We start from the raw sequence: 25,066 nt of genomic DNA, 5'->3' as shown, positions 1-25,066 counted from the left end.
CCAATGCACTTCCCTTTTATACCTCATATACATAATACTACCACCATCTGTATATCACTATCCCATGAGTTTTGTCTCCTCAGTGTATAGCCTTGACCTTGTGCTGCACATAAACCTGCTCTACACATCAAGTTGACAGCTGAAGTACATTACTGAACAAGTGTGTTAATATAACAATAGCCGAACAGTGTAGATATTAACGTTGTCTCTGGTCCAGGCTTTCTCCCTGTAGCACTGTAATAGGGTGGACTGTTTGAAAATAAAACTACACTCCTGGAAATTGAAATAAGAACACCGTGAATTCATTGTCCCAGGAAGGGGAAACTTTATTGACACATTCCTGGGGTCAGATACATCACATGATCACACTGACAGAACCACAGGCACATACACACAGGCAACAGAGCATGCACAATGTCGGCACTAGTACAGTGTATATCCACCTTTCGCAGCAATGCAGGCTGCTATTCTCCCATGGAGACGATCGTAGAGATGCTGGATGTAGTCCTGTGGAACGGCTTGCCATGCCATTTCCACCTGGCGCCTCAGTTGGACCAGCGTTCGTGCTGGACGTGCAGACCGCGTGAGACGACGCTTCATCCAGTCCCAAACATGCTCAATGGGGGACAGATCCGGAGATCTTGCTGGCCAGGGTAGTTGACTTACACCTTCTAGAGCACGTTGGGTGGCACGGGATACATGCGGACGTGCATTGTCCTGTTGGAACAGCAAGTTCCCTTGCCGGTCTAGGAATGGTAGAACAATGGGTTCGATGACGGTTTGGATGTACCGTGCACTATTCAGTGTCCCCTCGACGATCACCAGTGGTGTACGGTCAGTGTAGGAGATCGCTCCCCACACCATGATGCCGGGTGTTGGCCCTGTGTGCCTCGGTCGTATGCAGTCCTGATTGTGGCGCTCATCTGCACGGCGCCAAACACGCATAAGACCATCATTGGCACCAAGGCAGAAGCGACTCTCATCGCTGAAGACGACACGTCTCCATTCGTCCCTCCATTCATGCTTGTCGCGACACCACTGGAGGCGGGCTGCACGATGTTGGGTCCCCTACGGCACTACGTAGGATCCTACGGTCTCGGAGTGCATCCGTGCGTCGCTGCGGTCCGGTCCCAGGTCGACGGGCACGTGCACCTTCCGCCGACCACTGGCGACAACATCGATGTACTGTGGAGACCTCACGCCCCACGTGTTGAGCAATTCGGCGGTACGTCCACCCGGCCTCCCGCATGCCCACTATACGCCCTCGCTCAAAGTCCGTCAACTGCACATACGGTTCACGTCCACGCTGTCGCGGCATGCTACCAGTGTTAAAGACTGCGATGGAGCTCCGTATGCCACAGCAAACTGGCTGACACTGACGGCGGCGGTGCACAAATGCTGCGCAGCTAGCGCCATTCGACGGCCAACACCGCGGTTCCTGGTGTGTCCGCTGTGCCGTGCGTGTGATCATTGCTTGTACAGCCCTCTCGCAGTGTCCGGAGCAAGAATGGTGGGTCTGACACACCGGTGTCAATGTGTTCTTTTTTCCATTTCCAGGAGTGTATATGCTCCGAAGCCCCATCCATGGTACAGTATTAAGAGTATCCTGCCATATAGCACTATGGGAACCCTTTTCATGATTGAAGGATGTAACAGAAAGCTATTACTGCAAGAGAGAATTTACTGTATAGGCACCTCAAGCAATGTCAGGTTATCAATAGCAAAATGTTACACACACCCCACATAGTTAGGTACTAGTAAGTTTTCTGCATAATAAGAGCTAAATAAGGCACTCTTACTCATGTAGCTGGTGGGGACTACAATACAATGGGCATACAAATCTTAACGTGTGAAAGGAGACGTACTAAAAATGACTTCTTCCTATGAGATGGCAATGTGTGTGTCTTCAATGTTAAGCGGAAAAGGTGGAGATTTATTTTCTTGAGTGGCTCCGTATGAAGTGTTGCAATCTGCCAGAACCTAGCTACCACATTCAGAATTAGCATTTGTAAACTACATTTGGAAGAGGATGTAGATGAAGATGAAATGGGAGATACGATACTGCGTGAAGAGTTCGACAGAGCACTGAAAGACCTGAGTCGAAACAAGACCCCCGGAGTAGACAATATTCCATTGGAACTACTGACGGCCGTGGGAGAGCCAGTCCTGACGAAACTCTACCATTTGGTGAGCAAGATGTATAAAACAGGCGAAATACCCTCAGACTTCAAGAAGAATATAATAATTCCAATCCCAAAGAAAGCAGGTGTTGACAGATGTGAAAATTACCGAACTATCAGCTTAATAAGTCACAGCTGCAAAATACTAACGCGAATTCTTTACAGACGAATGGAAAAACTAGTAGACGCCAACCTCGGGGAAGATCAGTTTGGATTCCGTAGAAACACTGGAACACGTGAGGCAATACTGACCTTACGACTTATCTTAGAAGAAAGATTAAGGAAAGGCAAACCTACGTTTCTAGCATTTGTAGACTTAGAGAAAGCTTTTGACAATGTTGACTGGAATACTCTCTTTCAAATTCTAAAGGTGGCAGGGGTAAAATATAGGGAGCGAAAGGCTATTTACAATTTGTACAGAAACCAGATGGCAGTTACAAGAGTCGAGGGACATGAAAGGGAAGCAGTGGTTGGGAAGGGAGTAAGACAGGGTTGTAGCCTGTCCCCGATGTTGTTCAATCTGTATATTGAGCAAGCAGTAAAGGAAACAAAAGAAAAATTCGGAGTAGGTATTAAAATTCATGGAGAAGAAATAAAAACTTTGAGGTTCGCCGATGACATTGTAATTCTGTCAGAGACAGCAAAGGACTTGGAAGAGCAGTTGAATGGAATGGACAGTGTCTTGAAAGGAGGATATAAGATGAATATCAACAAAAGCAAAACAAGGATAATGGAATGTAGTCTAATTAAGTCGGGTGATGCTGAGGGAATTAGATTAGGAAATGAGGCACTTAAAGTAGTAAAGGAGTTTTGCTATTTGGGGAGCAAAATAACTGATGATGGTCGAAGTAGAGAGGATATAAAATGTAGGCTGGCAATGGCAAGGAAAGCGTTTCTGAAGAAGAGAAATTTGTTAACATCCAGTATTGATTTAGGTGTCAGGAAGTCATTTCTGAAAGTATTCGTATGGAGTGTTGCCATGTATGGAAGTGAAACATGGACGATAAATAGTTTGGACAAGAAGAGAATAGAAGCTTTCGAAATGTGGTGCTACAGAAGAATGCTGAAGATTAGATGGGTAGATCACATAACTAATGAGGAAGTATTGAATAGGATTGGGGAGAAGAGAAGTTTGTGGCACAACTTGACCAGAAGAAGGGATCGGTTGGTAGGACATGTTCTGAGGCATCAAGGGATCACCAATTTAGTATTGGAAGGCAGCGTGGAGGGTAAAAATCGTAGGGGGAGACCAAGAGATGAATACACTAAGCAGATTCAGAAGGATGTGGGTTGCAGTAAGTACTGGGAGATGAAAAAGCTTGCACAGGATAGAGTAGCATGGAGAGCTGCATCAAACCAGTCTCAGGACTGAAGACCACAACAACAACAACAAACTACATTACAAGTACGACTGAAGACCAATATGTCTTTGTGGAGGGCCATTTTCAAGAATGTTTCTCTGCTTTGGTTACAGGAACAGGTATGTTCCTCTAACATGATGGAGGCCCTACACATTATAGCCATCAAATGTCATCAATCAATAAGAAGATTGCTATTAAGATGGATAGGCAGAGATGGACACATTTCTAGACCTCATGGTCCCTGGACCGTATCCCTTTAAGTGTTTACATGTGACACTGGTTGAAAGGCAAAGGCTACAAACAAAAACGTAAACAGAACAGACAAAGTGATTATACAGATTACAAATAGTACTGCCCTCATAAAAGAATGCCAAGATGATATCAGTAGAGCTACATGGTGTTTGGGTTACATTCTAACAACTGTATCACTGCAGACAATAAAATCTGGATGTGTATTATATGGAAAGTTGCATTTGAATTAGTCTCTACCACCACCTCCTAAAGATTTTCTATGTCTCCCTAAACATCCTGTATATTCGGGTATCACTTGGGAATTAAACACAAGTGTAAATGAGTCACAGTCTTTTTTCTTCTTTCTTTCTTCCTTTTTTTTCTTTTTTTTCATTACACTGTTAATTTCAGGAAGGTCCCTCCCCTCAGTTGCTTTGGGTGTTTACTTCCAGTAGATCTCTTAGAGGGCAAAAGCTTCTTTCTGAAAGTTATGGTGTTGTGGAGATCAGTTATAAATGAACAATCCCTGCAAATTTTGGCAATTGTGACTTGATGAGATCTAGATTCTCTAGTAAAGATACGCCACAACTAACAAGGAGAGGCCATAACGTTGGGATCACAGATGTATTTCAAACTTTGTACAGCTTCAGTAGGCCATTTAAACAACATAATAAGGGGGAATGCGAGTGCTCCAGTGATAAGAACTCTTGGAAACATATGAAAGTGATCCTAATTTTTTAAACTCGGTTATCACCAAGGATGAGTCATGGATTTCTGAGTACAATCCTGAGATAAAAAGGTAGAGTTCAGAGTGAAATACCCCAACATCACTCCTCCTCAAGAAAGCACACATGGCCAAGTAAAGCATGAAAACCACACTCAGTGTCTTCTTTGATGCCAGAGGCATTGCCCACGATGAATTCGTACCTACCGTGACCACTGTGAATGAAGCTTTCTACTTGGAAGTGCTCCAAAGATTGAAAAGGAGAGCTGTGCACTGTTCAAGTGACATTAGGAACAAGTGTAAACTGCAACACGACAACGACAACTAATTTTTGGCCAGGACTCGCACCCCATTGCTTCTTCATCCTCCCTGCACACTTGACCTGGCTATCCCAGATGTTTAACATTTTCTCACTTAAAGTGAGAGCTGAAAGGGACACATTAATACATGATTGAATACATCCAGGCTCATGTTACAGTAGTTCTAATGGAAACCCCAGAGAAGGCCTTTCAACATCCCTTCCAGGCCCCAAAACACTACTTCCAGAAGTGTATCTACACAGGAGGGTGCTATTTCAAAAATTTTTGACTATTTGTACAAATACATTCAATAAATGACTTTTCACCAGTTTGGTCAGATTACTTATGGAACCCACCTTGTAGAAGGATCGTTCAGAAAGTAAAGAATGACTGCGCACCACACCCAGCACAGATCCCCCATGATCGCAAGCACGTCAATTAACTCTTTCCACCATCTCAGTGAGAGTCAAGTTTTGTTGTCGAGTTGCCATGCCGCTTTGTTCTGTAACCTTTCAAAATGGTGGCGCCCATTGAAAATCCTGTCAAATATGAAGTGTGTGGTGTCAGTTGTTTGACCCATATGGAGTGCATGCCAAGAGGATAAATAATGAAATCACAGACCCATTGTGAAGCTCTATAATAACTTGGGCATGCTATCCAAAAAAAGTGATGAACAATGTTGTCAGTAAAAGTATTTATAAGTCACGACATCGGTCTCGTGGCTCAGCGTGCGCGCGCGCACACGCACATGCACACACACCTTCATGGTTTAACTGGGAAATTTTTGGGCATCCTCTTTACAGCCTGACATGGCACCTAGTGATTTTCACTTATTTCCAAAACTAAAGGAATTTTTATGTGCAAAACACCTCAGAATAGCAGTCACATCCTAGCTCAAATGTTTGGTGGCAGAGGAGCACAACATGGAAACTGAAAAATCGGCCCCATTAAGTGCCTTTACAGCTATGGTGACTACACTGAAAAGTAAGAGTAAGATATTATAACTTAGTAAATAAAGTTTTGTGTTGATACCTTCTGTTTTTATTTATTTACGTCAAAACATTCTTTACTTTCTGGACAACCCTTGTATAACTGAAGGAATGGTTACACGGTATTTGACAACAACAACCCACGATGTTTTAAAGAGAAATTAACTACTTCAGCAACAAATATCATATATTCTGATCTAAAATGGAAACATATATTCTTGCACAATCATTCTATTTATGAGTGATGGAGACTCGTAACTATAATTTTTCTTGCATTTTAGTGTATAGTTGTGATTCTTCAACTTCCCCTGGCAAACTTCTTGCCAAATTGTTCACAGGTGAAATGCCGTATGTCAGTGTCCAGTGGACATAACATTTAGGCAAAAGGCCCCATTACCGTCATAACACGGTCATCTGCTGAAATAGCGGGCCCATTAGATGTTGACATCCAGTACTTCACATTGGACTATTTCCTAATGTATAGTTGTTTATGATCTCTTCTATAACATCCACATTTAAAGTAGATATTTATGTTTGTATTTAACTGTGACATACTTTATCTTTCGTTATATGAAGTAACTAGTACAAAACAATGTGCACAACAGTTAGTGTTATGCTTTTACTGTGATAATTAGACTACAGATTTTATGCAGGTGTGTTCCACAATCATGGAGTTTAATTTCTGACTGATCCGCAAATGAAAAGTACAGATGTAGAACAAATTCATATTGCCCCTTTCCTTCCAATGACATTCTCTGCAGCAAACAGTAGTTCTAGAAAACAAATGCAGGGAACAGTACACTCAACTGAATTAAACCCACTTTGAATTCTCTAAGACTTCTATAAACAGCTGCACAGATGTATGGCAGTAGTTGTGGATACTCCACTTCTTGTATTTTTTGGAGAAATTAAAAGTAACAATTAACTACTATGTACTGTACCTTTAATGTCAATGTAATAATCCATGAAACGAATTGGCTGAACTTTTAATAATGATAGGTTGTCCTTCACTCCAACATTAAAGGGATTTGAATCCTCAAGTTGCAGATGCGAATGCACATGTAATCTCAGATCTGTTTCAATGCTATGACATAATGGCACCACAATCTGAAGATAAAATCATATTTACGCATTATATATATACATACATATATATACATAATACCTCTCCAATTCTCTATATTAACAAAATGTAGAGAAATAAAGTGAATAGAAACTAATGGTAAGCAGACATATTTCACAACAAAATTCTATATGTTCTTTAGTGACCTAGAGAGGTGCCACCACTTAATGAGAACTTGTTTGAGCAACCAGAAACATTCAAGTAAGCTAAATTTAAAATGATCAAGAAAGTAAATATTTCCTATCAATTTTTTTTGCAACACACATTAAATACAGTACATAAGATTACCACATTATTAGAATTTTTAAAATATGATTGTTTCTATCTTGGGGCAAGATAGCTATTCAGTGGATATTACACTGAAGTGACAAAGAAACTGGTATAGACAGGCACATTCAAATACAGATATATGTAAACAGGCAGAATACAGAGCTGCGGTCAGCAACACCCATGTAAGAGAAGTGTCTTGTGCAGTTCTTAGATTGGTTACTGCTGCTACAATGGCAGGATATCAAATTTAAGTGAGTTTGAACATGGTGTTATAGTCTGCACATGAAGTACAGCATCTCCGAGGTGGTGATGAAGTGGGGATTTTCCCATACAACCATTTTACAAATTTACCGTGAACATCAGGACTCCGGTAAAGTGTCAAAATCTCTGACATTGATGTGACTGGAAAAAGATCCTGCAAGAACGGGACCAATGACAAATGTCAGCATGCGAACCATTCATTGAAACATCATCAATATGGGCTTTTGGAGCCAAAAGTCCACTTGTGTACCCTTGATTACTGTACAACACAAACATTGATGCCTTGCCTGGGCCCGTCAACACAGACTTTGGACTGTTGACGACTGAAAACATATTGCCTGGTCGGACGAGCCTCATTTCAAACTGTATCGAGAAGATGGATGTGTCCGGGTATGGAGACAACCTCATGAATCTATGGACCCTGCAAGTCAGCATGTAACTATTCAAATTAGTTCAGGCTCTGTAGTGGTGTGGTGCGTGTGCAGTTGGAGTGATATGGTTCAAATGGCTCTGAGCACTATGGGACTCAACTGCTGAGGTCATTAGTCCCCTAGAACTTAGAACTAGTTAAACCTAACTAACCTAAGGACATCACAAACATCCATGCCCGAGGCAGGATTCGAACCTGCGAGCGTAGCGGTCTTGAGGTTCCCGACTATAGCGCCTTTAACCGCACGGCCACTTTGGCCAGCGGAGTGATATGGGACTCCTGATATGTCTAGATATGACTCCAACAGGTGACACGTACATAAGCATCCTGTCTGATCACCTGCTTCCATTCATTGTGCATCTCGATGGACTTGGGCAATTCCAGCAGGGCAGTGCAACACCCCACACATCCAGAATTGCTACAGAGTGGCTCCAGGAACACTCTTCTGAGTTTAAACACTTCCCCTGGCCACCAAACTCCTCAGACAGAATATTATTGAGCATAGCTGGGATGTCTTGCAATGTGCTGTTTGGAAGAGATCCCCATCCCCTCATACTCTTACAGATTTATGGACAGCCCTGCAGGATTCATGGTGTCTATTTCCTCCAGCCCTACTTCAGACATTAGTCGAGTCCATGCCACATCATGTTGTGGCCTTCTACAGGCTGACGTGGGCTCTAAACGATATTAGGCAAGTGTACCAGTTCAGTTTCTTTGGCTCTTCAGTGTACTGCATCTAGTAAAGATTTACACACTTAAAACTTTACTGTACCATTACAGATGTAGTGCTAAACAACAAAACTCAATTTTACACTTCACTGTAAAATAAAAAAACTGCAAAATAACTAAAAAAAATTGTTCTAAAAAAGAAATACTGAAGATACAAAATGGTAAAGGGCAGCACTGAGAAGTGGACAGGAACATAAATCAAGACTGTTATTTATCTCAAGCAATTACAGATAAGCATACGAGACATTGAAATTAATTTACTCAGCAAATATTAACAAAATTATTCCCTGGAATTTTAGCTCCCAGTGGCACTTGGAGCAATATTTTTAAGATTACATCATATTTATATCATGTTAAAACATTTTTGCTGTATGAAAGTGGTAAGTAAAATTAGCATTAAACTTCTATTGCCATTTTTAGACCAGCTATGGAGGTTCCAATTTCTTTGAGTCATGTTGCAGTAATCAATTCCTTCATCATAGCTTCGTCAGCCTGTTGTTCACTCTTGTTCTGTTTATTTGCCTTTTTCTCTGGGTGGTATCAGAAATGTACATGGTGAAATCTGATCACAAGTTGTTTCAATAGCTGGCTAGACTATAAGATTTTATTTATTACTGCAATGGCACCAGAGATGAAATGAGTTAAACTCAAGACTACCCCACAAAAGTCAGGTGCAGGATGACTTATTTCCTGCCACATTTGAAGTCATTAATATTTTAAAATTAACAGTAAAATAAACTTTCACTGCCAGGACTATTACATAAATAAAAATTTACAGGATTTTACACTGTGGTCTTATAGACTAAACAGAAAACAGTTTGGTACTATTGTCTGTGCACAAGATGGTTAGAAATTATAGTGGCACATACTGAGTGTAATTTGTCCACATTTACTGGGAGATAGAATTGGTGAAGGCAAGTTAACAATTTTCTGAAGAAGTTCGAAGGTACATGTTCAATGAAAAAAGATTATGGGAGTCTTGTCATTTAAACTCAAGACCAAACTTTTTTTTTACTGCAGGATTGTAGGAGGTGATAACCCAAAATGTGAATGACTGACAAATACCAACTCCAAAGAAATCATTGTGCTGACTTCCACAGGAAGCACTTGTGATTATACAAGCAAAACCGATTTGGGCTTCATCTGCAGCATATCTACCACGTTGATGAATTGGATGATCCTGAACTAGTTAAGAGAGAAACATAGTGCCAATTGTTTCAACTGTTTTATCATTATAGGGATTCTACAGAAAAGCTCATCATCATCAACTGAAGAATGTTAGTGTTATTTTTACAAGAACTTCATGGCCTGCAGTTGAAAAAAAGTTAATTGAAAATTGTTGTATAGAGTCAATAATTTCAAAATTTTTATTTCAAGTGAGCATATAAACTGCCTTTGGAAAACAGTACTTGCAGGTGACATGACTGTGTGTAACAATGATTAATGAAATTTGTATTCACATCTCATGCCACTAACTAATGTAAGTAGCTGTATTTAAAAATGGTGGTAAGAACTAGAGCACATACTGACCAAATATACTAAAAAATATAATGTGTGCATATAATACAAACTAAACCATTCCAACAAATTAATTAAGGTTAGCAAATTGTGTCTTAATAAACAATACACTTTTATTTTTTTGTTATTACCTAATTGGCCTACTAAGTGAAGTACTTAAAAAATTGGTGGTAACATGTTCTACATCTACATATACATTTATACTCCGCAAGCCACCCAACAGTGTGTGGCAGAGGGCACTTTACGTGCCACTGTCATTACCTCCCTTTTCTGTTCCAGTCGCGTATGGTTCGCGGGAAGAACAACTGTCTGAAAGCCTCCGTGCGCGCTCTAATCTCTCCAATTTTACATTCGTGATCTCCTCGGGAGGTATAAGTAGGGGGAAGCAATATATTCGATACCTCATCCAGAAACGCACCCTCTCGAAACCTGGCGAGCAAGCTACACCGCGATGCAGAGCGCCTCTCTTGCAGAGTCTGCCACTTGAGTTTGTTAAACATCTCCGTAACGCTATTACAGTTACCAAATAACCCTGTGACAAAACGCGCCGCTCTTATTTGGATCTTCTCTATCTCCTCCGTCAACCTGATCTGGTACGGATCTCACACTGATGAGCAATATTCAAGTATAGGTCAAACGAGTGTTTTGTAAGCCACCTCCTTTGTTGATGGACTACATTTTCGAAGGACTCTCCCAATGAATCTCAACCCGGTATCTGCCTTACCAACAATTAATTTTATATGATCATTCCACTTCAAATCGTTCCGCACGCATACTCCCAGATATTTTACAGAAGTAACTGCTACCAGTGTTTGTTCCGCTATCATATAATCATACAATAAAGGATCCTTCTTTCTATGTATTCTCAATACATTACATTTGTCTACGTTAAGGGTCAGTTGCCACTCCCTGCACCAAGTGCCCATCCGCTGCAGATCTTCCTGCATTTCGCTACAATTTTCTAATGCTGCAACTTCTCTGTATACTACAGCATCATCCACGAAAAGCCGCATGGGACTTCCAACACTATCTACTAGGTCATTTATATATATTGTGAAAAGCAATGGTCCCATAACACTCCCCTGTGGCACTCCAGAGGTTACTTTAACGTCTGTAGATGTCTCTCCATTGATAACAACATGCTGTGTTCTGTTTGCTAAAAACTCTTCAATCCAGCCACACAGCTGGTCTGATATTCCGTAGGCTCTTACTTTGTTTATCAGGCGACAGTGCAGAACTGTATCGAACGCCTTCCGGAAGTCAAGAAAAATAGCATCTACCTGGGAGCCTGTATCTAATATTTTCTGGGTCTCATGAACAAATAAAGCGAGTTGGGTCTCACACGATCACTGTTTCCGGAATCCATGTTGATTCCTACATAGTAGATTCTGGGTTTCCAAAAACGACATGATACTCGAGCAAAAAACATGTTCTAAAATTCTACAACAGATCGATGTCAGAGATATAGGTCTATAGTTCTTCGCGTACTCTGTGTAGAATCAAATTGGTATCCCGTCAGGTCCAGTGGACTTTCCTCTGTTGAGTGATTCCAGTTGCTTTTCTATTCCTTGGACACTTATTTTGATGTCAGCCATTTTTTCGTTTGTGCGAGGATTTAGAGAAGGAACTGCAGTGCGGTCTTCCTCTGTGAAACAGCTTTGGAAAAAGGTGTTTAGTATTTCAGCTTTACACGTGTCATCCTCTGTTTCAATGCCATCATCATCCCGGAGTGTCTGGATATGCTGTTTCGAGCCACTTACTGATTTAACGTAAGACCAGAACTTCCTAGGATTTTCTGTCAAGTCGGTACATAGAATTTTACTTTCGAATTCACTGAACGCTTCATGCATAGCCCTCCTTACGCTAACTTTGACATCGTTTTGCTTCTGTTTGTCTGAGAGGTTTTGGCTGCATTTAAACTTGGAGTGAAGCTCTCTTTGCTTTCGCAGTAGTTTCCTAACTTTGTTGTTGTACCACGGTGGGTTTTTCCCATCCCTCACAGTTTTACTTGGCACGTACCTGTCTAAAACGCATTTTACGATTGCCTTGAACTTTTTCCATAAACACTCAACATTGTCAGTGTCGGAACAGAAATTTTCGTTTTGATCTGTTAGGTAGTCTGAAATCTGCCTTCTATTACTCTTGCTAAACAGATAAACCTTCCTCCCTTTTTTTATATTCCTACTAACTTCCATATTCAGGGATGCTGCAACGGCCTTATGATTACTGATTCCCTGTTCTGTACATACAGAGTCGAAAAGTTCGGGTCTGTTTGTTATCAGTAGGTCCAAGATGTTATCTCCACGAGTCGGTTCTCTGTTTAATTGTTCGAGGTAATTTTCGGATAGTGCACTCAGTATAATGTCACTCGATGCTCTGTCCCTACCACCCGTCCTAAACATCTGAGTGTCCCAGTCTACATCTAGTAAATTGAAATCTCCACCTAAGACTATAACATGCTGAGAAAATTTATGTGAAATGTATTCCAAATTTTCTCTCAGTTGTTCTGCCACTAATGCTGCTGAGTCGGGAGGTCGGTAAAAGGAGCCAATTATTAACCTAGCTCAGTTGTTGAGTGTAACCTCCACCCATAATAATTCACAGGAACTATCCACTTCCACTTCATAGGCTGGCATCTCATTTTACGATACTTTGGCACAACAAACCATATTAAAAAATAATGCCTTTCAGAGAGAGCTTCAATGTGGGTTATCACTTAAACTACAAATTTTCATAATACACAAGTATAAATATGGTATGCTAGCTTTGTAAACAAAACAACACAACAGCTGCTCAGTTTGCTTCTGTCAGCCAATCACAGCACAACATCCTTGACATCATCGAGACTTCACTACTTTATCTTGCGAACTCATAAATGCCATTGATTGTATTGATACAAAACATTACAAGCCACAAGTTTAGATTTGAAATCATAAAACACTTTGTTATTGTTGTTGTTGTTGTTGTTGTTGTCTTCAGTCCTGAGACTGGTTTGATGCAGCTCTCCATGGTACTCTATTCCGTGTAAGCTTCTTCATCTCCCAGTACCTACGGCAAACTACATCCTTCTGAATCTGCTTGGTGTATTCATCTCTTGGTCTCCTCTACATTAAGCATCCAAAAAAGGAAACATACACTGCATTACAGATTTCTCTCCAAAACACATCTTTTAGTAGAAATGGTTGGGATGAAAGTGTTGGGAAATGTGACGTTGACGTATAGATATGCCACCTGTAGATCTAATCATAGTTTTAGCTTTTGGTGTTATTCAGTAGTTGATCATCAAATGGAAGGACAATATTTTGGGGTAAACTTGTGGCTAGAGTGTGATATTGTCAGGTCCCCCCCCCCCCCCCCCTCTCAAAAAAAAGAGGTTGGTTGTGGAGAAGGACTGACCTGTAGCACAGCTCGAGTTATAGGTTAGTTCAGATAGGTAAACATCACAGCCTTCCCCAGTATGGAAACCATAAGCCATGCCTGAGCTGGAATAAGTTGAGATACACTGTCCCATTGTCTATTTTATTTCCGATGCAGTGGAATTTCAGTTGAACAAACTTTGACCTACAGTACTGCCTTCACTTCTTATTACTGTTCCTGCTGCAGTTCACAAATGAACATTTGAACGAATGCTGAATTTGCTACGAATTAACTCTCCCTTCATCTTTGCAAACATGTGAGGTGGATCCATGGATTCTCATTTGGGGGTAGGAAAGTTCAAATTTAGGTTTTCTATTATTTATCTGATTTTCTTAAAGCAAAGACAGGAAGGTTCCTTTGAAAAGAAGACAGCTACTCTCCTTCTTCATCCTTCCTCAACCCAAGTCTGTACTCATGTGCACTCTCACCCCCCCCCCCCCTCTCTCTCTCTCTCTCTCTCTCTCTCTCTCTCTCTCTCTCTCTCTCTCATATTCATCTTGCCACCTGCCATTTTCCTTCTAACCTAATATCTAATATAATTTCACTAATTCTACTCACTTGCATCACATTGTGTGTTTTGATGAGGTCTATATCAAACGATGAATTTCTTAGCTTGTACTTGTGAGCTTCTGCTGTTACCGAATTTTAAATTTTCACTTTTTCGATAATAAATTCTGTTACGTGGAGCAACCCTTCATATACTGCACTATATTCAGATGGCATAGATTCTTCCTGAAATGCATTCAATGATCCTTTGTGTAGCACACACTTAAGTTACCCATACAAAACACAGTATACATAACTTTTGGTCTCAATCCTTGAACAAAATATATCCTTGGGGTCAATTTGAACACACATCTCTGTAAATTCTTTCTCCAGATGAAATTAGCTTTTGAATTTTGTTTATCCAGTTTTCATGCTTACAATTTTAATATTATCTTCATATATCATCTTTAGTGAATTTAATTTAATTCCACCATCCTGCCATCTGGGGAACTCTTAGGCATCAGCAGATTTCAAAACTGACGTTCCTTTTCAACCTTGACATTTCTTGATAAGTAACTTATTGTCAGTCAGTGCTGGTAATCACGAGAACATGTACCTCATAGATAGTTCTTTGTGGAATGTTTCCTAACCCATTCTTCCCTTTGAGTGTGTCTGTGTATCCTTAAGTCCTATTCTTGTTGTATTGCCTTCTTAGTTGACTGAAGCATTTCTCAGGTGTTTTCTGTGTACATATACTGTTTCAGTGACTGTTCATTAATTTATCTCCATAATGCTGGTTATGACCAATAAAATTCTGCATGTAGCTAACTTCCACATTGGTGTAACTTCATCATAGCCAGGAGCACACTATTAAATATAACTGCCTGCAATCAGTCCCTCTCTGACCTTCTACAAACTTGGAGTGCTTGGTTAAACTGACCAGACATCAAGTACTCAATATTCCATTTGGAGCGGATACTTCTGGACTTGAAAGTGTTAGGTTATTAGTTTTAGTGCAACTCACTGTTGTCATATACCTTTTCAGTTCTGAACCCCAAGTATTTTGCAATAACACTGTTTAAGTCCCACAGCATTTCATCAAAACAACTGTTCAACATCTTCAAATGGTTAAGGCAAATGCTGCAGAGGATGTCAAACATTTGCTCTGATGAAATATTGTGGGATGACTTTTACAGTGTTACCTGGCACATATTTTCAGTAGTTCCACCAGTAACGTCTGAAAAGCCACACTCAGGTCTTTTCTTCTGAATATCATTGTAATTCTAGTCTTTCATTTACTTTATCCACTGTATCTTTAGTTTAAATTTGATTATTTTTTCAGCAAAACTGGTTATCTGTATTTTCATCTTGTACATTATCATGACAATTCTTATTCAGTACTGCAACACATGACTTTTAAGTTTTGCCCAAAACTCTGGCATCCATGATAACCTGCTTCTTATCCATCTTACAACTGTGTTTTACTGCAGATGAATGTAATCTTATTTGATAGTTCACATAGTTAAAATGTAATCAATATCAACTACTCTTGAGAATGGGTTTTTGTATCTTGTGTGTTCCTCTTCTGTCAGGAAATAAACTGACTTTCTTACAAATGAATGCTCAACATTATACCTTCATTTAATCCTTTTCCTGCCGAGTTCCTGCCGACAACACATGAGATTTATGTGGTGTGGCTTGCCTCATCCACAGTCCTTGTTGTGCTAGTCTTGTCTGTTGCTCAACACAGTGTGTCTGCCACACTAAATTATCATTGCTACTGCGCTAAGTAATCAACAATATTGCAGATTTATTTGTCTATTAACATTAACAAAATTTTATGATAAAGACATAATTTTCACAAATTTTTTGGGTATGGTAAGTTCAAAATATGAAACAACACACAGGTTCACATAATATTGTTAACACCACCACTGCAGCTCCTTCTACCTGTTTTTCTTGCTGTGAACAACACTAATCTTGTGGTGATTTTCTTTTCAAGATGATTCAACAATGCTTGGGAAGTGCCTCATTCTAAGCTGTAAGGGGCTTTCCTTTTCCAATTGGCACCCTATGATTTATTTATTCTGAGGTTTCTCTACAGTCTTGCAAATAAGAGTCAGATGCTACTCCTGCATGGAATTTGTGAACAACAGTCCAATGTGTGAAATATTTTTAAATATAATTTCATTTCATGGTTTTTTAACAAAATCGTGATTGTCTTCTGCTCCCATTGATTGTAGTCAGTCTTTCTGTCCTGTTGATGCCATTTCAGCAGTATGATGTGTGGACAACATGCATATGACTCTTCAGTGGCACATCTTCCATATCATTAGAACACTTGTCATGCTAAGCTCCAGTTCTCTCCTTTGCAACAATTAGGCTTTAAGTTTTGGTATTATCCCCCCCCCCCCCTCTCTCTCTCTCTCTCTCTCTCTCTCTCTCTCTCTCTCTCTCAATAAGGTGGTGTAACGATAAAACACTGGCAATTCAAATTCATGTCTCAGAAAACCTAAAGTGCTTACAGTGAATGCCAGGAGGGTTCCTTTGAAAGAGCATTACCAGTTTCCTTTCCCAGTTCGAGTTTATGCTACATCTCTAACTCCATCATCAATAAAACATTAAACCATGAGTTTGCTTTCTTCCTCATCAAATACAAGCACAAATAACACTCTTCAGTGTGGTGTATCTAGTGAACAACTACTTAATTTTAAAGTGATCATACCTTCACCACTGACAGCCTATTTTTCTTCATCTGTTATAGTGGCTTCCAAATCTTCAGTTAAGAAATTGAACAGTGAGGTCAGTGTTTTTCATCTAGAAGCCTCCAATAAACTGAAACTTTTCCAAATCATCTAGAAGCCTCCAATAAACTGAAACTTTTCCAAAATGGCTGCTGAGCTCCAGAATTTATGGTTTCCAGTACATTTTCAGAATCAGTTGGTTCATACCAGTATTATTTTTCTTTCAGAAGGTTATGTCAATTGATGTTTCTTGAGCTTAAGTCTTTCATTTTTTTCTGTACGAAACTGTTTTTCTCTTACAATATCCCTTCACCTAACAATTCATCACCACCTGTTAGATGCTTGACGCGATTTGTAAAATGCTGATACCACAATTGAAGGGACGTTCATTAAATGTATTATGAACAGTACAAAAATTATGCCAAAACTCGGAATCATTACGCAAGGATTACCTGAATCACAACTAATAAAACAGTTGTATGATAACACATCTACCTAAAAATGTCTGTGTTTTAAAATATAAACCATACACTTTATAAAAGTGAGTGGAGTTATAATCCCACAATTAGCAGCAATGCAATCTCACTGTATATGTATAATTTAACAACTTTTAGACTAAGATGTGACACAAAATAATCAAACAACAGTTACGTAACAACAGAGGATGATAATCTATGATGATAAAACACACACACACACACACACACACACACACACACACACACACACACACACACACACACACACACACACATAAATAAAAAGAAGAAGAGAGAGGAGAATCATACTAACACTTTTACGCAAGTACCCACAGACTTCTTCACTGAATGTGTGTTTCAAGACATCAGTTGATGAGTTATGTTTGGTTTTTAGTATGGCGCCAATGCAGTCGTGTAGGGCACAAAACATATACTGAAACAAAGGAAAGATATTCACAATTAATGTAATAAAAATACATTCATAAAGCAGATTTCTGAACTACATATCTGTACCACAATAAATTTTTCATTCAAATGTTATAAAGGATGTTTTTCAAAATAAATGTGCAGATGTAGGTGTTTTATTGTTTACAAAAGAGTGGAAAATGGAATGAAAACGTTGGAGTAGAGACAACATTACTTAGTGAGATAGATTTTAGTAAGCAATGTTGTCTTCAAGATTTTTTCTGATCAGTGGACCCAGTCAAACAATTTCTGCAAGAAAAATGCAAGTCTTTCCCTCAACTTGAAGACATACAGTAGTAGTTGGATATGCCTTTTACTGTAGACTGTTAACAAAGGTATGAGCATATGAAAGAGATTCTCAGATATGTGAGTGGCTTCTTAAGTAATAGAATCCAGCGCATTTTCCTCAACAGAAAGTGTTCCTCAGAGGCAAGGGTATCATCAAAAGTACTCCAGAGAAGTCAGTTAGGACTGCTCTTATTCTCTATACACATAAATGATCTAACAAACACAGCAAGCAGCAATCTGTGGATGTTTGCTGATGATGCTGTGATGTATAGGAAGGTGACACAGCTGAGTGACTGTAAGAGGACAAGATGACTCAAGACAGAATTTCTAGTTGGTGTGATGAATGGCAGCTTGCTCTAAATATAGAAAAATGTATGTTAATGCAGCTGAGTAAGAGAAACAATCCCCTAATGTTGAAATACATCATCATTAGTACTGTGCTGCTTGACACAATTACGCTGATTAAATATCGAGGTGGAATGTTGCAAAGCAATATGACTTGGAACAAGCAGCTAAAGATGGCAGTAGGAAAAGTGAATGGTCAACTTTGGTTTACTTATAAAATTTTAAGGCAGAGTGGCTTATCTGTAAAGGAGATCACATATAGAACACCAGTTCAACTCACTGTTGAGAGCTGCTCGAGTGTTTCGGATCCCCATCACATTGATTTAAAAGAAAATATCAAAGCAATTTAGAGGCAGGCTGTTAGAATGGTTACTGACAGGTTTGATCGACACACAAGTATTAGAGAGATATTTTATGAACTCAAGTGGGAATACCTGGAGGGAAGACCACATTCTTTTTGCAGAACACTACTGAGAAGCTGACTGCAGAATGATTCTACTGCTGCCAATGTACATTTCACATAAGGACCATGAAGATCAGATACGGGAAATTAGGGCTCATACGAAGGCATACAGTCATTTCTCCTTCCCTCTAGTTGTGAGTGGAACAGGAAAGGAAATTACCAGTAGTGGTACATGGTACCCTTTGCCATGCACAATACAGACACTTGCCATGTATGTATGTATGTATGTAGATGATGTTCTGTCTCTACAAATGTTAAACATTTCATTGCAAGGAAATAGAAAACTTATTTATGGTCTAGCACTTTTGTGTTTAACTTTCATTACAAATTAAGACTGTTTCGGAAAGACCTTAAGACCAAAACATTCACTCACTTCAAATGTCTGAAGAACATTAATGTACCTTCCTGAAATTTAAGAGGAAACTGAAGATTATTTATGTAAAATGTTCAACCTAATTGAAAAAAATTAATGGCACATTTGGTGATTTGAAGGTGCTTTATAAATGAAAAAAAAAAAAAAAAAAAAAAAAAAAAAAAAAAAAAAATGTTTCTTCATTAATGTGCACTAATATCCTCTGAACACTGCAGCTCTCTTTGAATTAGTTTCATAAGTTTCTGACACCCAAAGGTAAGGTTGGTGGTCACCCCTACGTCTACAGAGAAGAAACAGGACGCAAAATTCTTACAAAGCATTAATGAAACAGTTGTTTCTCGCTAAAAATAGTAACTACAGAAAGTAAGCACACAATTATTGCTATAGTTTTAAACGCAACAATGAGGCACCACTTTTATAAACCAGTTTTAGTGTGCAGAACATCAGAATATTAACCATATGTCACTCCAATGCTGCCACTCAAGATGCTTAATATAGAGACTGAAGCAGTGGTTATACAGTAATCCAAAGCCATACATGAACTGCAGTAACAATGCGATTAGTTTTGGTAACAAACTGACTGCCTTACTAGCAGTAAAAAAGATCAAAATTGTCATAGTGCACTAACATGACAAAGAGTTAAATTCAAACAACAAAACAAAGTTTTTCCTATGTTATTCAACTTCTTTAAATCTTTAAAAAGTATGTTCATACTCAAATCAAAAGAGTGACTTTCATTGAGGAACATTAGGCTATTGTGGTGTACAAAGATGCAACAAGTCTAAATCAAAGCTGACATGAGCTATTCACATTTTTAAATCAAGACTGTGCTAAAAACCTTGGCTTTGCCTGTCTCACATCTGCCTGTCAAAGACAAATAGAATTTTAACACTTACTCCTTACTGTGATATCAACTGCATAACTTTGAAGTTGTTCCTGTCTCAGTTTTAAACACCACGCCTGAAAAGGCTATTTGCAGACCTTCTTAATAAAATGAATTCAACAAACACTTACTAATTATCATGATTATTATGTCAGTAAATCATAAAACAATACAAGATACTAGTACATTACCAGGGTGTATACCCAGAAGAAAGAAAATTCCTAGATTTTTCCCACATTTCCTGATTAAAAATACAATTTTTCCATTAGTGAAAATACATTCTATCCCTTGTGAAAGTACTTTTTTCTGTGTTAAGTGACAATATATTTCCACTCAGAGCTGTAAAACTTATCAGTCATTTGAATGGTGGGGATTTTATACACCAGCATAGAACTTCACAGCACTTTAGGTAATAAAACCCGCCAAAAAATAAAGATCTTTCATGTGTGGCAAAATGTACATTGCATATTTTTATATTAAGAAAGTATAAACATGAATTCTGTCAAATACAGCATGGTAGCTTCTGAAGCATTGAACTTGAGATTGTGATGCACTTTTGTCATCCAATCATATGTCATGCCATGTGATTTCACCAGCCAATGACAGCAGATATTCAGAGTATAGAACACATGATGTAGTAAGCCAATAGCAACATCATAACACAGAAATAGTAAAAGTTAACTGTTTCAATTAATACAGATACAGCATAGCTACAAGAAATGCTAAGCTTTCACATACAATATTGGTAGTCAAAAATTTTTGCTGGGATGGCTGGGATGAAGAAAAATTCTTTGTTAGAGTGTCATCTCCCACCAGTCAAAATTACAAAAATTTAACTGAAAATTAGACCAATGAAAAATTCCCCCATTTTCGCTGGATTTCTCCCAGAAAAAATTCCCATATTTCCTGGGTCATACATGCCCTGTAAATTATCCTCAAATGTTTCCATAATAATAAATTACAGCAAAAAATGTAATAAATCTCTGTACTTTTAAGAAATACATACACTACACACAATTCACAAATCAATTTCACTGAAGGTGCCCAATAACTGTGCAAAAGTAATATTTTCACTCAACATTGTGAAAGTCATTTTAAACTGAAGTAAGGGGGAACCTGTCACAGAGTGAAGAACAAGTGTGTTTGTTACAACTTCAGCTTCTAATTTTAATTTTTCCCCTTCACAAAAAGAAGATACTCAAGTAAAAAGGCTCATAGCTTCACGAGGCATGAGTGAAAAGAAAGAAATGGTTACTGATTTTATATTTTATTTCATTTTGGATTTCTGTATTTTATAAATACCAGAAACGTGTTTGCACAGAAAACAAAAAAGGAACACAACATAACAGCTTTTGGGGAGAGTAGAAATACAAGTAATGTTACAAATAGGCAAGGAACTTCAGACATTTGAAGTGAGTGAATGTTTTGGTCTTTAGGTATTTCCAAAACAGCCTTAATTTGTAATAAAAGTTAAACACAAAAGTAAATAAGTTTTGTATTCCCTTACAATGAAATGTTTAACACTTGTAAAGACTGAACATCATCTACATCTACATCCATACATGGCAAGCATCTGTACTGTGTATGGCAAAGGGTACCTTGTACCACTACTACTAATTTCCTTTCCTGCTCCACTCACAACTAGAGCGAGGGTAAATGACTGTCTGTATGTCTTCGTACGAGCCCTAATTTCTCGTATCTTATCTTCATAGTCCTTACATGAAAAGTACGTTGGCAGCAGTAGAATAATTCCACAATCAGCTTCTCAGTAGTGTTTTGTGAAAAGAATGTGGTCTTTCCTCTAGGGATTCCCACTTGAGGTCATGAAACATCTCTGTAGTACTTGTATGTTGATCGAACCTGTCAATAACCAATCTAGCAGTCCACCTCTAAACTGTTTTGATACTTTCTTTTAATAAGATATGGTGGGGATCCTAAACACTCGAGCAGCACAATAAAGGTTTCAGTTAATTAAATGACATAATCGTCTTTTCACACAAAGCACCTGTTAACATGTCAAGATATTCATGGAAATTTTCCATTTCAGTTTATAAACAACTTACACTCTGTAACAATACAATAGTTACGGCCCTTTAACAAATCTGTCTCCAGTGTGCTCACAATGTGTTTTCAGTCCTATATAAAAACTGCCCCCCCCCCCCACCATGAACCATGGACCTTGCCAGTGGTGGAGAGGCTTGCATGCCTCAGCGATACAGATAGCCGTACTGTAGGTGCAACCACAATGGAGGGGTATCTGTTGAGAGGCCAAACAAATGTGAAGAGGGGCAACAGCCTTTTCAGTAGTTGCAGGGGCAACAGTCTGGATGATTGACTGATCTGGCCTTTAACACTAACCAAAATGGCCTTGCTGTGCTGGTACTGCAAACGGCTGAAAGCAAGGGGAAACTACAGCCGTAATTTTTCCTGAGGGCATGCAGCTTTACTGTATCGTTAAATGATGATGGTGTCCTCTTGGGTAACATATTCCGGAGGTAAAATAGTCCCCCATTTGGATCTCCAGGCAGGGACTACGCAGGCGGACGTTGTTATCAGGAGAAAGAAAACTGGCATTCTACTGATCGGAGCGTGGAATGTCAGATCCCTTAATCAGGCAGGTAGATTAGAAAACTTAAAAAGGGAAATGGATAGGTTAAAGTTAGATATAGTGGGAATTAGTGAAGTTCGGTGGAGGAGGAACAAGACTTCTGGTTCAGGTGAATACAGGGTTATGAATACAAAATCAAATAGGAGTAATGCAGGAGTAGGTTTAAAAATGAATAGGAATGCGAGTAAGCTACAACAAACAGCATAGTGAACGCATTATTGTGGCCAAGATAGATACGAAGCCCACGCCTACCACAGTAGTACAAGTTTATATGCCAACTAGAGATTGATGAAATGTATGATGATGAGATAAATGAAATTATTCAGATAGTGAAGGGAGACGAAAATTTAATAGTCATGGGTGACTGGAACTCGATAGTAGGAAAAGGAAGAGAAGGAAACGTAGTAGGTGAATATGGAATGGGAGTAAGGAATGCAAGAGGAAGCCACCTGGTAGAATTTTGCACAGAGCATAACTTAATGATAGCTAACACTTGGTTCCAGAATCATGAAAGAAGGTTGTGTACATGGAAGAAGCCTGGAGATACTGGAAGGTCTCAGATTACATAATGCTAAGACAGAGATTCAGGAACAAGGTTTTAAATTGTAAGACATTTCCAGGGGCAGATGTGGACTCTGACCACAATCTATTGGTTATGAACTGTAGATTAAAACTGAAGAAACTGCAAAAAGGTGGGAATTTGAGGAGATGGGACCTGGATAAACTGAAAGAACCAGGGGTTGTAGAGAGTTTCAGGGAGAGCATTAGCGAACAATTGATACGAATGGGTAGCTTTGAGAGATGAAATAGTGAAGGCAGCAGAGGATCAAGTAGGTAAAAAGATGAGGGCTAATAGAAATTCTTGGGTAACAGATGATACATTGAATTTAATTGATGGAAGGAGAAAATATAAAAATGCAGTAAATGAAGCAGACAAAAAGGAATACAAACGTCTCAAAAATGAGATAGACAGGAAGTGCAAAATGGCTAAGCAGGGGTGGCTAGAGGGCAAATGTAAGGATGTAGAGGTGCATATCACTAGGGGTAAGATAGATACTGCCTACAGGAAAATTAAAAAGACCTTTGGAGAAAAGAGAACCACTTGCATGAATATCAAGAGTTCAGATGGAAACCCAGTTCTAAGCAAAGAAGGGAAAGCAGAAAGGTGGAAGGAGTATATAGGGGGTCTATACAAGAGAGATGTTCTTGAGGACAATATTATGAAAATGGAAGAGCATATAGATGAAGATGAAATGGGAGAAGTGAAGAGTTTGACAGAGCACTGAAAGACATAAGTCGAAACAAGGCCCTGGGAATAGACAACATTCCATTAGAACTACTGACAGCCTTGGAAGAGCCAGGCCTAACAAAACTCTACCATCTAGTGAGCAAGATGTATGAGAGAGGCGAAATACCCTCAGACTTCAAGAAGAACATAATAATTTCAATCCCAAAGGAAGCAGGTGTTGACAGATGTCAAAATTACCAAACTATCAGTTTAATAAGTCACGGCTGCAAAATACTGACACGAATTCTTTACAGATGAATGAAAAAACTGGTAGAAGCCGACCTCAGGGAAGATCAGTTTGGATTCCGTAGAAATGTTGGAACATGTGAGGCAATACTGATCCTACGACTTATCTTAGAAAATAGATTAAGGAAAGGCAAACCTAAATTTCTAGCATTTGTAGACTTAGAGAAAGCTTTTGACAATGTTGACTGGAACACTCTCTTTCAAATTCTGAAGGTGGCAGGGGTAAAATACAGGGAGCGAAAGGCTATTTACAATTTGTACAGAAACCAGATGGCAATTATAAGAGTCGAGGGGCATGAAAGGGGAGCAGTGGTTGGGAAGGGAGTGAGACAGGGTTGTAGCCTATCCCCGATATTATTCAATCTGTATATTGAGCAAGCAGTAAAGGAATCAAAAGAAAAATTCGAAGTAGGAATTAAAATCCATGGAGAAGAAATAAAAATTTTAAGGTTCGCCTGTGACATTGTAATTGTGTCAGAGAGAGCAAAGGATCTGGAAGAGCAGCTGAACGGAATGGACAGTGTGATATTATACTGAGTGCACTATCCGAAAATTATCTCGAGCAATTAAACAGAGAACCGACTCGTGGAGATAACATCTTGGACCTACTGATAACAAACAGACCCAAACTTTTCGACTCTGTATGTACAGAACAGGGAATCGGTGATCATAAGGCCGTTGCAGCATCCCTGAATATGGAAGTTAGTAGAAATATAAAAAAAGGGAGGAAGGTTTATCTGTTTAGCAAGAGTAATAGAAGGCAGATTTCAGACTACCTAACAGGTCAAAACGAAAATTTCTGTTCCGACACTGACAATGATAAGTATTTATGGAAAAAGTTCAAGGCAATCGTAAAATGCGTTTTA

General features: G+C 39.1%; 1 protein-coding gene across 1 annotated transcript in view; it reads right to left on the bottom strand.

Annotated features, from left to right (window-relative positions):
* LOC126470578 (WASH complex subunit 4) overlaps window positions 1-25,066 on the bottom strand; it is a 197,992-nt gene that overhangs the window by 91,982 nt on the left and 80,944 nt on the right. The window contains exons 11-12 of the mRNA XM_050098531.1: window positions 17,555-17,674; window positions 6,726-6,891 (exon numbers count right to left, since the gene is read on the bottom strand). Of these exons, the coding sequence (XP_049954488.1) occupies window positions 6,726-6,891; window positions 17,555-17,674 (286 nt within the window). The remainder of the gene's footprint in view (window positions 1-6,725; window positions 6,892-17,554; window positions 17,675-25,066) is intronic.

The sequence above is a fragment of the Schistocerca serialis genome, chromosome 3, assembly GCF_023864345.2.
Source record: "Schistocerca serialis cubense isolate TAMUIC-IGC-003099 chromosome 3, iqSchSeri2.2, whole genome shotgun sequence".
In the NCBI taxonomy this organism is placed as follows: Eukaryota; Metazoa; Arthropoda; class Insecta; order Orthoptera; family Acrididae; genus Schistocerca; species Schistocerca serialis.
Note: the sequence above shows the minus strand (reverse complement) of the source record. Positions and strands in the feature narration are given on the sequence as shown.